General features: G+C 43.0%; 1 protein-coding gene across 9 annotated transcripts in view; it reads left to right on the top strand.

Moving 5' to 3' along the window:
* The window catches only part of ERG (ETS transcription factor ERG), a 169909-nt gene that overhangs the window by 141015 nt on the left and 12939 nt on the right, over positions 1-15955 (top strand). For 8 of the 9 annotated variants that reach the window (XM_077342701.1, XM_077342700.1, XM_077342702.1 and 5 more), the window contains 4 exons: positions 5988-6191; positions 6919-6999; positions 10334-10405; positions 14212-14280. In XM_077342701.1, the coding sequence (XP_077198816.1) occupies positions 5988-6191; positions 6919-6999; positions 10334-10405; positions 14212-14280 (426 nt within the window). The remainder of the gene's footprint in view (positions 1-5987; positions 6192-6918; positions 7000-10333; positions 10406-14211; positions 14281-15955) is intronic. The other variant, XM_077342699.1, reaches the window with a different exon arrangement.

Genomic DNA, 15955 nt, shown 5'->3' with positions numbered 1-15955 from the left:
GGTCCAGCCAGAGGACCTCTGTTTTGTCTGGGTTCATCTTCAGCCGACTCTACGTGAGCTAATTTACCATGATTTCCAGACAACTGGCCAGATTGTCCAGTGGTGTTGACGGATGATCATCCATTAACTGAAATAGTTGGGAGTCATTAGTGTACTGATGGCATCCCTGCCTGAAACTGTCAATTACAGTATCATCATAAATAGATATGTTCAGAATTAAGTTTTATTAAGTTTAACTGGACATAGTCCCTAGGAAGTACATTTAGAATTACAGTTTGAGACACTTTTCTGCCAATAAATTAGAGTTCAGAGAACTGCAGAAAAAAGAGAACTTTCAAGAATGTAATAGAATGGCCACAGATATAACTATGTAGTGATCTGCAAAGAACAAGCACAGTCCAAGGTAGAGATCTGTAACATGATAAAGTTTATGAATGGCTGGTCTAAATATGGATTGGAACTTCCAGATATATTTTAATAGACAGGCAAAGTCATGATTGAGAAATTCAGAAACTAGGTAACAGATTATCCCACAAAATCCTAGACAATAAAATCTTTGAGGAGTTTGACATGTTGCTATGGGATATGGATATCCAATTACATTGGGGGATTTATCTGTCAGTAAAGTATTTACAACCATGTATTTCTGGTATACCTTTTCTCTAAAGCTCCCAGATGCATAATAATACATACATGGTGGTATAAAATGATGTCATTCACAGCAAACTTATGGTGACACGACAGGGTTTTCAAGGCAAGAGACATACAAAAGAATAATTGATATATGCACAGTATAATTGATATATACCCATGCTGAAAATAGATCATCATCATATTAGAGTCAATGATAAATTCAAGTGCTGCATTGACTAGGCTAGGGTGTTATGAATTTTATTTGTATATTAGCCAAAAAGCCCATTGCATGCCAAAATGCAGTGGGTGCTAGCAGCCCCAGAGAGTGAGAGTGGGCATGGGGGGGGGAGGCGATGTACCTGGCCAGCTGGAGGGGAGGCGCAGCCTCAGAGGTCGTGGTCGCAGCAACGGGATCACTGGTATATTGACATGGCAAGGAAGCCTCTGGGCCCAAGGCCAGTTGAGTGCTTCACTGGCGGGCAGACCGGAGGCTCATAGGGTGCCATGGACATTGCGGCGAGGTCTTTGGCTGGCCATGCTGCCGTGGTGCCAGCTGCGGAGCTGCGGCGCATGTCCAGGCATGGGGCAGCGCGCCCAGATGGCCCTTTCCTAAATCTTAGAGAACCTGTGGTAAGGATGCATAGGTCTACTTTCTCACAAAGTAAGACAAGGCAAGTTGAAATTGAATTGAAATGATTGCAGTCAAATACTAGCATTAAAGGCAACTTTCAGTTTTGATGGTAGAAGCTAGTGCTGAGCAGTTTGTTTTCCAAGAGACACACCACCATTCACAGAAATATTTTTTTTGCCGAATAACACAGCACTTACCAAGAAAAGGGGAAGAAATATAGATCTTGTGGATTAACATGAAAGAAGTTAGAATTTGTGCACATCCTTTGAGATTACTAGAAGTTTCACAAAAGATGGTCTTCTAGTTCAGTTCAGTTGGGCACCAGATGACCCAAACCCAGGAATTCCCCTCCCACCCAGGAGAGGTGGATACCTGGTGGGGACCTACCTCCACCCTCACCCTCACCTGATTCCTGAGAAGCAACTGCAACAACCCACTGAGTGCAATAGGGGGGCAAATGCCATGAAGGAAGATTCTCAAGTGGGGAAGAAGGAGCTAGAGCATTGTGACAGGCCTGCTATGCCTGGGGGCAGGCATGCCCACCTAAGAGCACTTGGTGACCAGAAGTGGGGAGATGGAACCATCACAGCTGGGGAGAGCCCTTGAGCCTCAGGGGGAGAGACTAGAGTGTGGTGCAATGATAAAAGAGAGGCAGATGCAAAGGTTGGTGAGGAATCCAGACTTAGAGAGAGATAGGGAATTGGTTGGAGAACCACACTCAAGGCCTATGAAGATAGGTTGAGGGACTTGGGAATGTTCAGCCTGGAGAAAAGGAGGTGGAGAGGTGACATGATAGCCCTCTTTAAGTATTTGAAAGGTTGTCATTTGGAGGAGGGCAGGATGCTGTTCCCATTGGCTGCAGAGGAAAGGACACACAGTAATGGGTTTAAACTACAAGTTCAACGATATAGGCTAGATATCAGGAAAAAAATTGTAACAGAAAGAGTAGTTCAGCAGTGGAATAGGCTGCCTAAGGAGGTGGTGAGCTCCCCCTCACTGGCAGTCTTCAAGCAAAGGTTGGATACACACTTTTCTTGGATGCTTTAGGATGCTTAGGGCTAGTCCTGCATTGAGCAGGGGGTTGGACTAGATGGCCTGTATGGCCCCTTCCAACTCTATGATTCTATGATTCTATAAGAAGTACTATGTATTTCCTAACTGTAGTTATAACAATTATAGTAAACACATGAAACAGCCTTATACTGAGTTTCCCAAAGTCTGTGTTAATCCACTCTGAATAGCAGCAGCTCTTCAAGGACCTGGGTAGATGTGTTCCTTTACTTTGCAAACTGGAGATGCTAGGGATTGAACCCTGGGACCCTCTGCACACAAAGTAGATGCTCTGCTATTGAGACATAGCCTCTCCTTAAGATGTGTGAGAATGTATTGTCAGGATGAAATATGCACACACAACAACAATAAAGGAATTGTTCCACATATGCAATCACCTATCATTGGATTTATTCTGCCTACAATATTAATTCCTTACCTAGAACATCAAATGATAATCATTACTTTTGCTGATCACTGTTGATATATTACTAAGGATAATCATGCTTTTATTTATCAGATGGAATGATCAATTCCTCTCATTTATGCAGAGTTATGGAATTGTAAACATGCTACCTTGGTAAAAAAATGAAATCAGTAATATTATTTTACACTTAATTTCCAGTACTGTTATCTGTGTGATCTATATTAAGAGAACAAAAGCAATTTACATTTATTCCCAGTGTTCAAAAATTGCTGAATATAAAGTATTTCTGTTACTGCTGTATTGCTTAATGTTCCTACGGTTATACAGTGGCAAAGATTGGCAAGAACACTAGTTGCGGCTAAAGCTGCAAGCTGTAATTCTGTCAGTTATTAGTCAATTATTGCATAATCTTTCACATGTATTCAGACAATGGTTTTCTAAGCTTCAGCAAAACTGCTTTATTGAATGACTAGCAAGAAAGCCCATTGCAACCAGGAATGCAATGGGCGCTAGGACCCAGGGGACACCAGGAGGTGCTTTTTTTTTCTGCTGCGTGGAGCTGTGAAAGGCTCCTACAGGGTTTTTTTTTCTGCTGCTTGGAGCTGGGAAAGGCTCCTGCAGGGTTTTTTTTCTGCTGCTTGGATCCGCGAAAGGCTCCTACAGGGTTTTTTTTTCTGCTGCGTGGAGCTGGGAAAGGCTACAGGGTTTTTTTTTTCTGCTGCGTGGAGCTGGGAAAGGCTCCTACAGGGTTTTTTTTTTCTGCTGCGTGGAGCTGGGAAAGGCTCCTACAGGGTTTTTTTTTTCTGCTGCGTGGAGCTGGGAAAGGCTCCTACAGGGTTTTTTTTTTCTGCTGCGTGGAGCTGGGAAAGGCTCCTACAGGGTTTTTTTTTCTGCTGCGTGGAGCTGGGAAAGGCTCCTACAGGGTTTTTTTTTTCTGCTGCGTGGAGCTGGGAAAGGCTCCTACAGGGTTTTTTTTTTCTGCTGCGTGGAGCTGGGAAAGGCTCCTACAGGGTTTTTTTTTCTGCTGCGTGGAGCTGGGAAAGGCTCCTACAGGGTTTTTTTTTTCTGCTGCGTGGAGCTGGGAAAGGCTCTTACAGGGGTTTTTTTTTCTGCTGCTTGGAGCTGGGAAAGGCTCTTACAGGGGTTTTTTTTTCTGCTGCTTGGAGCTGGGAAAGGCTCCTACAGGGTTTTTTTTTTCTGCTGCGTGGAGCTGGGAAAGGCTCCTACAGGGTTTTTTTTTTCTGCTGCGTGGAGCTGGGAAAGGCTCCTACAGGGTTTTTCTTTTCTGCTGCGTGGAGCTGGGAAAGGCTCCTACAGGGTTTTTTTTTTCTGCTGCCTCTCGTGGGCGTGCCGGCTTGGAGCTCCTACAGGGGTTTTTTTTTTCTGCTGCTTGGATCTGCGAAAGGCTCCTACAGAGTTAATTTTTTTCTGCTGCCTCTCGTCGGCGCGCCGGCTTGGAGCTCCTACAGGGGTTTTTTTTTCTGCTGCTTGGAGCTGGGAAAGGCTCCTTCAGGGTTTTTTTTTCTGCTGCTTGGATCTGCGAAAGGCTCCTACAGGGTTTTTTTTTCTGCTGCCTCTCGTCGGCGCGCCGGCTTGGAGCTCCTACAGGGGTTTTTTTTTCTGCTGCCTCTCGTCGCGCTAGCGGCGAAAGGCTCCTCCGGGGGTGTTTCTTTTTTCTCTGCAGCTTCTCGGCGGCTGGAGTCTTGTGTTGTGTTTGCGGCGGGGGCTTCCTTGGGGCGGCAGAAGGCTTCCCTTCCCCCCCCCACCCATCCCCCCCCCGAGGCTCTCTGGAGCCTTCTGCCGCCGGCCGCAGCGGGCTCACAGCGTCGTAGACGCTGTGAGCCCGCTGCGGCCGGCGGCAGAAGGCTTCCCTTCCCCCCCCCACCCATCCACCCCCCCCCCGAGGCTCTCTGGAGCCTTCTCTCGGCCGGCGGAGCGGGCTCGCAGCGTCCACAACGCTGCGAGGCCGCTCCGCCGGCCGAGAGAAGGCTTCCCGGCCCACCCCCCAGCCGAGGCTCTCACCAGGCGGGCCGCCATTTTCCGAGCGAGTGAAGCAGGCAATGAGGAGCCGCGCTTCGCGCGGCTCCCCATTGTCTGCTTGGGGCGGGATTGACACTCGGAGGGGCCAATCAGGAGCCGCTTCGCGGCTCCTGATTGGCCCCCCCCGAGTTTTTATCCCGGACCGGTCCCGCCCTAACTCCTCCCCACTACCCCTTACTCCTTTATACAGTCCGTGGCGCCCGTGGCGCCACGGGCTGTTTACAGATAATATATTCACAAAGCCTAATAGGCCTCTAAAGCGACCGAGAATTGGTGGATTTACCATTTTGACCTTTTACCAATGGTCGAACTATTATTAGTGTTCATAAAGAGCTCTCTCCCATCCACATCTCCAATTAAAAATATATCTGGAAATGAATACAGTAGTTCTAAGTGGAAGAGGTCTGTATACAAAAACAGCTGTTTGCTGAATTGCACAAGAAATAATTGAATAAAGTCCTGCTGTCTGCCTGCTAGATGTTTTCACTTATACAGAGCAATTACAGCAAGCAACATGATGTGGCAAAGCAAAAAGGGAGGGAGAAGGCAAAATTTATAATTACCAGCTAAGCTAGTGAGTGTGTAGGAATGGTTTCCATATTAAAAATTCTCACCTGATTAAGAAGATAACAAATCTGTATACATAAAAATATAACAAAGGTGCTGCTCTTCCTGTAAAGATAGGCTGCAAGTGAATTGGCATCATTGAAATAACACATGCAGATGCCCACATTCCCAGTTGTTGTACATGTCAGTGCTCAGCCAAGCATGTACCCAGTCCCACTGCACAAAACAAAGGTTTTCACTGACTTTGGATCAGTTTGATCCATCAGTGCATCTGATTATAAAAGGTCACGAGAATAGAGTTTATTCTTGTAAGCTGAAAAATATTCTTGGAAATTAGAGGCACTTTGCTGGAATAACCTTTGTTGGCTTGTTAGGTAGGCTTCTGAACAAATATTTTAAAAAGTAGTGCACTAGATGAATCCAAACAGATGTGAACAAAACATAGATTGCAACATGGATATTAGTTGGATCTGTAACCACATTCCTTCTTTGGCAGCAATAATCATGCAGACAAAGATGATGGATTAATCTAGGATTTATTCATGAAGCAGAATAATTAATACTACTCAATATTATTTTAGCATGTTTGCTAGGGAAAAAAACATTCTCCACGATAAAACTCTCTTCTTTTCCAAACAGATCCCACGTTATGGAGTACAGACCATGTTCGCCAGTGGTTGGAATGGGCCATCAAAGAATATGGCCTTCCAGATGTAGACATCTTGTTGTTCCAAAATATTGATGGGAAAGAATTATGTAAGATGACCAAAGATGACTTCCAAAGGCTCACACCAAGTTATAATGCAGATATTCTTCTCTCACACCTACACTACCTCAGAGAAAGTAAGGACTAACTTATTTTTTATAAAAAGGTTAATCCACTATATTTTCCCATTTTATTCATTTATTTTAATACTTCAAATGCTATGCTAGATATTATGAACTTCTTTATTCACAAAAGATCAAAAACCAGTGTGAATATCATCTTCATGAAAATTTGTAGAAATGTTTTTTCTGGTCACATGTTTTTTTCCTGCTTTCCATTACTGAAAAGATCATTCCAAATGAGATGATAGACATATTGATTTATAAAGAAATGCCAGGCATGATTACATATGTGTTCAATACAGAACAGAGGGCACTTTATAAAACTCCCATTGAAATGGGTTTTGAAGACTTTCAGGTAAAGAGCCCACTAAGGATACTTGTAGGTAGCATTAGAAATTAAGGGGTAAAAGAGTAAACTGGTTTCTTGAAGCATGTAGAAAATGTTGAAGATCACAATGATAAACAAGTGAAAGAAGAAATTCTTTTTTTCTAAAAATCATGCAATGCAATACCAGCCTGACATTGTTTTTTTCCCCTAGCCTTACTAATATTCAGGATATTTCCCTCTAATATTCTGCATTAAATTAACTCCCTTCTTGCAATTGTATCATAAATTCAACCCCATCCAGAGCAGAATAATGTTAGAATTGCCTCTAATGGCTCTTAGGATAAAATCACATGCTTATTAAGATAATATTGGATATTTCTTTTTAAAATTTTGGTGTTGCTTTTTGTTTTGTAGCTCCTCTTCCACATTTGACTTCAGATGATGTTGATAAGGCCTTACAAAACTCTCCACGGTTAATGCATGCTAGAAATACAGGTAATGCTGTCACTGCTCCCCTCTCTATAGGCCATATTTTACATGATAACTGTAAATTAAGAAAGGAGACAGAGCTTTAATATTGCCATAGTAATTAAGGGAAATTTTCAGACTCACACTCCAAGTGAGGCCATTCAGAGCAACATGTAAGCTGCAATTAAATCCATGTGGGCAGTACTTTACATCAGTCACCTAGAAAGTAATATTGACCCCGGGAAGAGCATCTTCATTTCCTACGCTTCCTCTATGTGTACGCACACAAACACAGGGACATATATCCATTAAATGTAACCTCTATTGCTTCTCATCCTTTCTCCATTACTATGAATGCTTACCCACATAGCCTTCTTGTATACCACAAAAAAAGATTGAAGGTTAGCCTTATCCCTAATACTCTGTCAGAAGAGAGTTTAAAAAAGAACCCAAGCAACTTGTTACAATACTAGCCTTCCACAGACAGTATGTTGAAGTTAGTGCACACAGAAGAGAAGGGTGCACATGCTGCTTTTTCAGATGGATCCCATCATAGGTACATAGTCTCCAGGACCATGAGCCAGCAGTCATGTGTAGGTGGGGTGCAGGGACAGTGTACTTCCCCTCCATGCACATTGACTGACGTGCATAATTCCCTTTTCAATTATTACAGTCCTGGTGCTTAAACTGCACATAAGGGGTGATTGTTTTACCCACTATTTTCTTGCTACATGAATACGTCAATGTACATATTTTGCAACTTTGATACATGTGATTAGATAGCCAGGGTAGTTTTAGGATAGTTATTTGCACATGCCATGAATACCCCACATATAATTTGACCACCAAAACAAAACTGCAACAACAGCAAAGGATTCATTTTGTTTTTAGTGGCCATTGAGAGCAGCTAAATCTGGGACAGAGATGTGAAATAAAGCTTGCCCACAGAGCCTGTTTCCAGGAAAAGCATAACTTAAATGTAGAGATCTGCCTTAATGTTTAAGTCTGGTTCCTTAATTTGCCATGGTAGTTCTAGTACAACTTGAACCACTAAGCTATTTTAGCATTTCTATTTGGCAAGAGGTGCAGAAGTGTCTTGCCCTAGTTTTGTGCCTGGTAGTTCCTCCTGAATCTCACATATTGCCTTAAAAGCTTGCTACAGGGGATTCTTACCCACTCCCATGCCATATTTGTAGGATCAGACATCATCCTAATGGGTTGTTGCTAGGAGTTTATTCACATGAGAAGCAGAAGAAGTGAGAGAAGGAAGCTCAAGGGACTTGTGTTTATCTCCCTTAGCAAAGTGAATTTTCATCTGTGTAATAGAATGTGTATATCTCACCTCAGGTCTTCATGCCATTGTGCAAAATCAGAGCAATGAGGTAAGAAAGCACAAGTCCCTTACTCCTCCTCTTACCTCTTCTCTATGTCATGCATAGGTCTTCCATGCTCTTTGGGCAGGCTGGTATTACATAGACCCATTATGCACGGGGGGAATAAAATCACCGATAACGCACGGAGCCGGCTGCAACCGGCCGCAGCTTCGGTGCATGCCGCCAAAGAAGCCGCGTTAGTGAAACGCGGAAGAAAGCGCAGCTTCCGGGTGACCGGGGTGTAACCAGAAGCGGCGCCGGGATCGCCATGTGCATAATTGGTTACTCTGGGTTTTGCCACCGTCGCGCCCCATCCCGTGCATAACCAGTGTGCTTCGCGTCTTCCCCCTCCGCGTTTTCCATGTGACCCGAAATTGCCGTTTCGGCAGTCGTGCATAATGGGCCATACCGAGACAAAGTCTTTATCAGAGAAAGACTCTGCTGCCAACATTTCCTCAAGCCAATTCATCTGCAGCAATTCAGAGAATTCAATCAATTTTTTTAAAGAAACATTTTATCAGGGGAGGGGTCTTGATCAAATTTGGGCTTGTATGTAAGAGGACGAAAATAAACTTCTGGAATTTGTGAATCAGAAGCTAATATTAATTTATAAAAATATATCTATAATCTGATGAAATTAATGTTTGGGATATATCATTATCATGCCTGACGGTTTTCATGACTTGTAGTGACCAGAAATAACAGCTATATAAGAAACAAAAAAATTAATCTTAAGTCTGAACACCTTTTTAGAAACTCACCTTAATTTTCTGGTAAATCAGTTATGTGTCTTATATACATCACTCGAGCTCATACTTTCTGTATTTTGCTATACACAAAAGTTCCCTCAGAAACTCACATACTCATCCTCACTATATTTTCATGCATCTTAAGTCTAAACATGTCAAGAACAAACTACAGTTTTTCATTATGTGAATGAATTTGAAATCCTCCTCCTTGCATGCTGTACTAAGATTAAAGACTAGGTTGTCTTTGATATAACCAAACATCTTTGTGATATTTGGATTCTGGTACTTGAATCATTTGGTGTTTCTTTCTTGTACAAACTAGAATTCTAAATCTGGTTTAAATGCTGGTTTATAGACAGAAAGTCACAAGTTTGTCAAAATGTCTGAATTGGCACATCACGAAGGACTGTAGTTAGATCAAAGACAAACTAAAGTTTCTTCCATATATGCTGTGTGCAAGGAGATGAGACATGAGAGGTTGCAAATGAACACAGGAATTAAAGAGTTTTCGTGCCACAAGCAAATTATAGTAAGTTTGTGATTGTGATGTTTAAATGCAACCTAACCCATGACTTTTAAAAGTAACATGGGAACCAAACTTTGAGTGGAATTAAAAAAAAAGTGTCTAATGACTTCAGCTTAGTGTTTCAACTATACTGAGTTATTTTCTTTATTAATTTTTACTGTGCTCATATACACCAAATGGTCTGCATGTGTGTGAAAGGTAAAGACAGTCTAGCCATTTCAATGTTACATATTAAAGAACTTGTATTTCCACAAACAGATGTCAAAATGAGCTAAGCTTGAGTTTAGACTTGAGTTTAGTTTAGGAATATAAAAGCATGTATGTTAGATGAAAAATAGGTAATGTAAGGTCTCATCCTCTATCATATATGACTCATCTAGCTGCCTCAGTTTGCCCCAGAACAGCTCATGGTGAACTATTACACAACATGTGTAGGGCTATACAAGGGGGGGATAATTGATGTACCTGATGTGCCTGGCAGACCTAATATGAAATCTGTGGAAAAGTTAGTACAGCTTCTCTTAATTTGGTATGAGTCTCTTTTACCTAGCTTTTCTGCCATTGTATTAATTTGATTTTTTCATTGAATCCCTGACAGAGATCATACTCTTTATCATAATCCAACTCCAGTTTATTTATTCATAAATTTTATTCCAGTAAATAAGAGTCAAGCAAAATTATCCTTATTGCTATTGTTGTCTTCTTGTCTCCAGGAGGCGCAACTTTTATTTTCCCAAATACTTCAGTTTACCCTGAAGCAACACAAAGAATTACAACCAGACCAGGTATGTAGGATGCATGATTTTTTGTGTACTTGCTTGCTTCAGTCTAGCTTACTGTCTCCTCCCTGTCCTGCTCCCTCTAGGCACAGAACATAAATACTGAACATGTAACTTATATATATATATTAACTTTGAATCTGCCTGAACTATGTTAGCAATCCCATACATATACTGCTGAGTCAGGGCTGCTCAAAAAGTCTGATGTAACACTTTCTATCTGAAAATGAGAATTTGTTATGACTATGAATACATTTAGCATTATAAAAATCTAAGAATACTTGGGCTTTGTTTTTGTTTGTTCAAAATTAAAAGTTAATGTTTGACACGTTTTTTAAGCTTTGTAGAATATTCAGAATTTGATGACACACTGAAAATGCAATTATATTCATTCTTCTTCCTCTGCAAAAATTATAGCTATTACAGATTTTTATTACTTGTCAGTTCAAGCAAGGAAGAAATACAATATTATTTATTAAAATTACTTCATTCCAACATACAGTTCTACATATTTCCTGAGCTACAATCTTATATTAGTAACATCTGTGAATACCTCTAGAGATATGCACTTGGATATATCTGGTCTGAATATATACCTCAAAATACCAGGGTTTTTTGGGTAGACGGTGTTTAGGATTTTGTAGGATACCAATTAACTGGGTGCCAAAAAATTGAAAATACTTGGCTACGTGCAGGAACATTTGGGGCTGCCATTTTAAGGCTTACAGGGCCATTTGTCTTCTGTTTTTTTCTTCATGTTTACATGACTTTCAGGCAACAGGGGGGAGGGATAAGGGAGGCAGTTCTCCAGAACTTAAGGGGAAGCACGATAACAAGCCCTTGTTTATTTTTAATTCTTAAAAAAATAGCTTTCCTTGATTTTGCTATGTATTGTTTTATACTGTTCTCTTGGCTTGTTTTGGAATTGCTTTGCATTTTTTTCTAGCCTCCAGGGGGTGCTGCATGCCAGAGCCAGAAGCTTTTTCCTGTCCAAGGACCTAGTGCTTCTGCACAGCTGTGCCCCCCACCCTCAGTTATTCTTTTGCCTCTGAAGGAGACAGCCATATTTTCTAGCATCTCCAGCTACAATAGACAGGATTACTTCCAGACCTCTTGAAGCTATGTCAGCTTCTAAGTTCTTTCCAACTACAAGCATTTCATTATTCTCTTAGTTGTTTCTCAGATATCCTTTGAAGCCAGTCAATTTTTGTTCAAGCAGACAACACAGTTGCAATGTTTTATTTAAGCAAGCAATGCAGTAGATAGTCCAGGGATCTGTGTCAGGAAGCTGCTGTTGCATGGGACATGGCAGTGAAGCTCACTGCTTCCATTCAGGCCATCCACATCCCTTTGAGTTGAAACCTGGAAGCTGACAGATTGAGCTGGCTTGGCACACTCTGCCACAAGTGATCCATAAAGGTCATTTATCTGGACCTGCTTTTTACCCTCTGGGGGGTTCTAGACATCAGTCCTTTCGCGATGGGAGAAAACAAGAAGGCTGTAAGATTTTGATCCCAAGCAGGAATAGGAATTCATTCCCTAGGGCAATCGTTCTCAACCTTTTTACTGTTGAGAAACCCCTGAACCATTCTTCAGGATTTGAGAAACCTCAGAAGTAGCCTGATAATGCAGAATATGGTTAGAGAGGATAGTTGTGAACATGCCCACTCAGGGCTCCATCCTTCCCGCCCCCTCTAAGCCCATCATAGGCCATTTTGGGAGAAAGTACTACTTCATAGTACTTCATAGTATTTTCTATGAAGGTGTGTTTCTTAGTGGCTGTTACCTTAGCCAGGAGGGTTAGAGAGTTAGCAGCTCTTCGGATAGAATGAAAGGTAATCTTTAGTATTAGATTTCTTCCTAAGGTGGTTTCCAGGTTCCATTTATCCCATGATACTGTTTTTCCCATATTTTTCCTTCACTGAGCTCTAAGAATGAGTGCTCGTTGAATGCTTTGGATTGCAGTCGTTCATTCATTGCATTATTATTTACTTAAAGAAAACCCTGGAGTTTTACAGGGATAGAGCCCTGTTTATTTGTTTTAGTAACTCTAAGGGAGGTAGGAGACTGTCATCTCAGACCCTGTCCTGATGGATTGCCAGGGTAATTAGGGAGTGTTATGATCAGGGCAGATTACCATGCCTGTTGAACATTCACAGCCATTCCACTATGACAATGGCTTCTTCAGCAGCTTTTCTAGATGGAGTGCCTTTGACAGAGATCTGCAGAGCTGCCATCTGGTTGTCAGCATCATATTTGTACAACACTATACTTTGGATCTGCAGGTGCAATGTGAGGCTCAAGTAGACAAAGACAATTCATCATTCGCTGTTCAAGTGAGGAGAACATGCCCCACTGGTCAGAAGCTTGCTATAATTCCCATGAAGCACAGAAGATGAAGAAAATGCTTACCTTTAACTATTGTTCACTGAGTATTTTCTGTGAAGGCACACATACCTTCCCCTCCTGCCCTGCTGCATGTTTTGGCTTCAGCAGAACTAGAGGTGCTGCTGTGCAGGAACAAGCCTCTGGCTCTAGCATGCAGTGCCCCTGTAGGCGTTTAGCTGTTAAGACCTACCCAATGGGAGACCTGCTCATGCACAGTCCCTGTGTGTGCCCTCACAGAAGATACTTTATGAAAAACTAGATTTAAAGCCCATTTTATATGGAAATAAAATGGGTGTTAGATTCTCCCCCCCCCCCGGCCCCAAGTCCCAAAGGCTTCTGTGTACCTGGGGCCAGCTCACAGCGGGTCAGGGCGGCAGGGCGCAGCATCTGCGGGGGCGCAGAAGCCCGTGTCTTGCGGGCTCCCGTACCGCGGCAGGCTTCTCGTCACGCGGCGTCATGTTGGGGCCAGGCGGGCGACCTGTGGTGTGGTGAGGCCGGGTGGTGGGCGGGTCAGAGGTGGCCGGGGATGTTCGGTGGTGAGGACGGGCCGGTCAGGTGGCGGCAGGCAGCAGGATGCTGGCGGCCGATGGGGGTTCCTGGGAGTAGGAGGGGAACCACGCATGCTCCGGATCCGGCGCATGTGTGGTCTGTGGTGGTCATGTGGGTGGGGGGAGGCAGCCGTGCATGCACGGGACTCCACGCATGCGTGGTTTCGTGTGTTGGCGGCGCAGCAGCCGCGCGGGGGTTCGGGAGAGAACGGGCCGGTGTGCGAGGGGGTGAGTAAGGGGTGGCGGGGGTGAAGGGGTTTGTGGGAGGTAGGGTTTTTGGGGGTGAAGTGCGGCGGGGTGGGGTGTGTTCGTTGTGGGGTGTGTTGGCACGTTTTGGGATGGAGAAGGGGTGGATGTGCAGGAGTGTGGGTCGTGGCGCGGCGGTTGCGGCTGAAGGGGGAGATGTTGGGGGGGTAGTCAGGGGAGGGGGGAGGTTTAACCGGCAGGCGGCTGTGATGGGTGGGCGGCGGCTGACCTGCTTCTTGCAGCGGTGGCAGGGTTCTGGTGGAGGCGGCAGGTAGCCGGGAGTCAGTAGGTGTCGAGGGATCCGTGTGAGTCCTAGGAGGCTCCCGGGCGAAGTGTCAAGGGTGTGCGACTGGAAAGGAGCAGGGACGCCGCGTCTTTGACGCGCCGTCCCTGCTCCTTTCCCCGCATCGATGTGGAGTCTATGGTGGCCAAGGAGGTAAAGGGGAGGCGCGCTTTGGGCACCTCCCCATTACCTCCTTGGTCCAGGATTGACATTCAGTGGGGGAATTCTATAATTTGCTCTCCTGCTTCATTTTGTGCTCCTGGCTGAATTTTCCAATGATATTTTATTCTACTTTGTTCCTGCCTTTTGCATACATACATATTTGAAGTGATTTCTTTTCTGTACAGATATATCATATGAACCAGCCAGGAGGTCAGCCTGGACAAGCCACAGTCATCCTTCCTCTCAGTCAAAAGGTAAAGTATCTTGTACCATAATTGAGGTAGAAGAATCTAGCTTTGTCAAAGCCATAGAACTCTCTTTAAGACAAAGATATTCTGTATATTATCATTGTATGTTTGTTATTATTTGTATTATTATAAACGGAGTTATTTGTATTGTTCCTTTTTGATGTACTCCTTGAGCCTTTGGGGAGGGCAGTATATAATTATAATTATATATATATATATATATATATATATATATATATATATATATATATATATATATATATATATATATATATATATATATATATATATATATATATATATATATATATATATATATATATATATATATATATATATATATATATATATATATATATATAACTCAGCTTATTAGATAATGAAACATGTATATACATGATTTGGATCTTCAAATTACTACAGCTTATTTATTTGGATTTTTATACTGCTCATTCTTTACAGCTCTGGGTGGTTTACATGGAACATTATGAAATTTTACATGGAACATTATAATAATTTAATCTATAACATACAGTTTCAATACAACATCATAACAACCAAGTAACAATTTATAATACAGCATAAATAATAACATTGGGGAGATCAAATTTGTTCAGTCATGGAAGGGCGTCTGATGGGGGCCCAGCAGATGTTCTCAGTCGGTCGGCCTCAAGCAAATGCCTGGTGGAAGAGCTCCCTTTTGCAGGCCCTGTGGATCTGTGGAAGTTTGGGCAGGGCTCTCTTCAGAGAGCTCGTTCCACCAGGTGGGGGCCCAAAAGGCTCTGGCCCTTGTTGAGGTCTATGATGTTTTGGTGTGGATCCTGGCTGCAGCATTCTGCACCAGTTGTAGTTTCCAGATAAAGGATAAGGGTAGGCCTAATTAGAGCGAGTTGCAGAAGTCTAGTCTAGAGGCAACTGTCGCATGGATCACTGTGGCTAGGGGCTCTGGGTCCAGGTAGGGCGCTAGTAGCTTGGTTTGGTGGAGATGATAAAATGCCAGCTGCATGACCTGGGCTTCCATTGTAAGAGAAGCATCCAGGATCACGCCCAGGTTCCTGGCGGAGTGCGTTGCTGAAAGCTGCACACCGTCCAGGGTGGGCAGATGCGCTTCCTCCCATGGTCCCTTCCTACCCAACCAAAGGACTTCTGTCTTTGGCAAGGCTTAGTTCAAACAAAATGAATAAATCAGACTTGTTCATGATTGGTACAGACCTGGTTAATAGTTGAGACAAGCCATTTCTCCACTTCCACTGATTGGAAGAAAGGAAAGGTGGGTTCTAGGAAGGATCCTGTGAGTACCATTCCCCAGAATGCTAAGTTATTATCTGTGTTTGCCCTTCAATAGAATGAAACTGTTCTACACATCTACAAAGAAGATGTTAGAGGGTGAACTGCTTGAATTCCCAGAGTTTCTCAAACTAGTATTGAACTTTCTTCCATTCATCCCCAGACTTCCAAATGTGAGAGTAATAGTAGCTATTAAGTAAAGATTAGTAGCACCCAAACTCTTTCAATGCTTTGTTAGAGACAAGGAGCTGCATTTCTGTCACAATTGTCCATCATTCAGTCCCAATAATGAAACCAAATGGTATGATACACATTTCCAAACAAGATGGGAATTTATCTTTATTGACTTCTGGGTTCTCACTATCATTTGGATGGGATATGTTATTGAGTCTTA

The sequence above is a fragment of the Paroedura picta genome, chromosome 6, assembly GCF_049243985.1.
Source record: "Paroedura picta isolate Pp20150507F chromosome 6, Ppicta_v3.0, whole genome shotgun sequence".
In the NCBI taxonomy this organism is placed as follows: domain Eukaryota; kingdom Metazoa; phylum Chordata; class Lepidosauria; order Squamata; family Gekkonidae; genus Paroedura; species Paroedura picta.
Note: the sequence above shows the minus strand (reverse complement) of the source record. Positions and strands in the feature narration are given on the sequence as shown.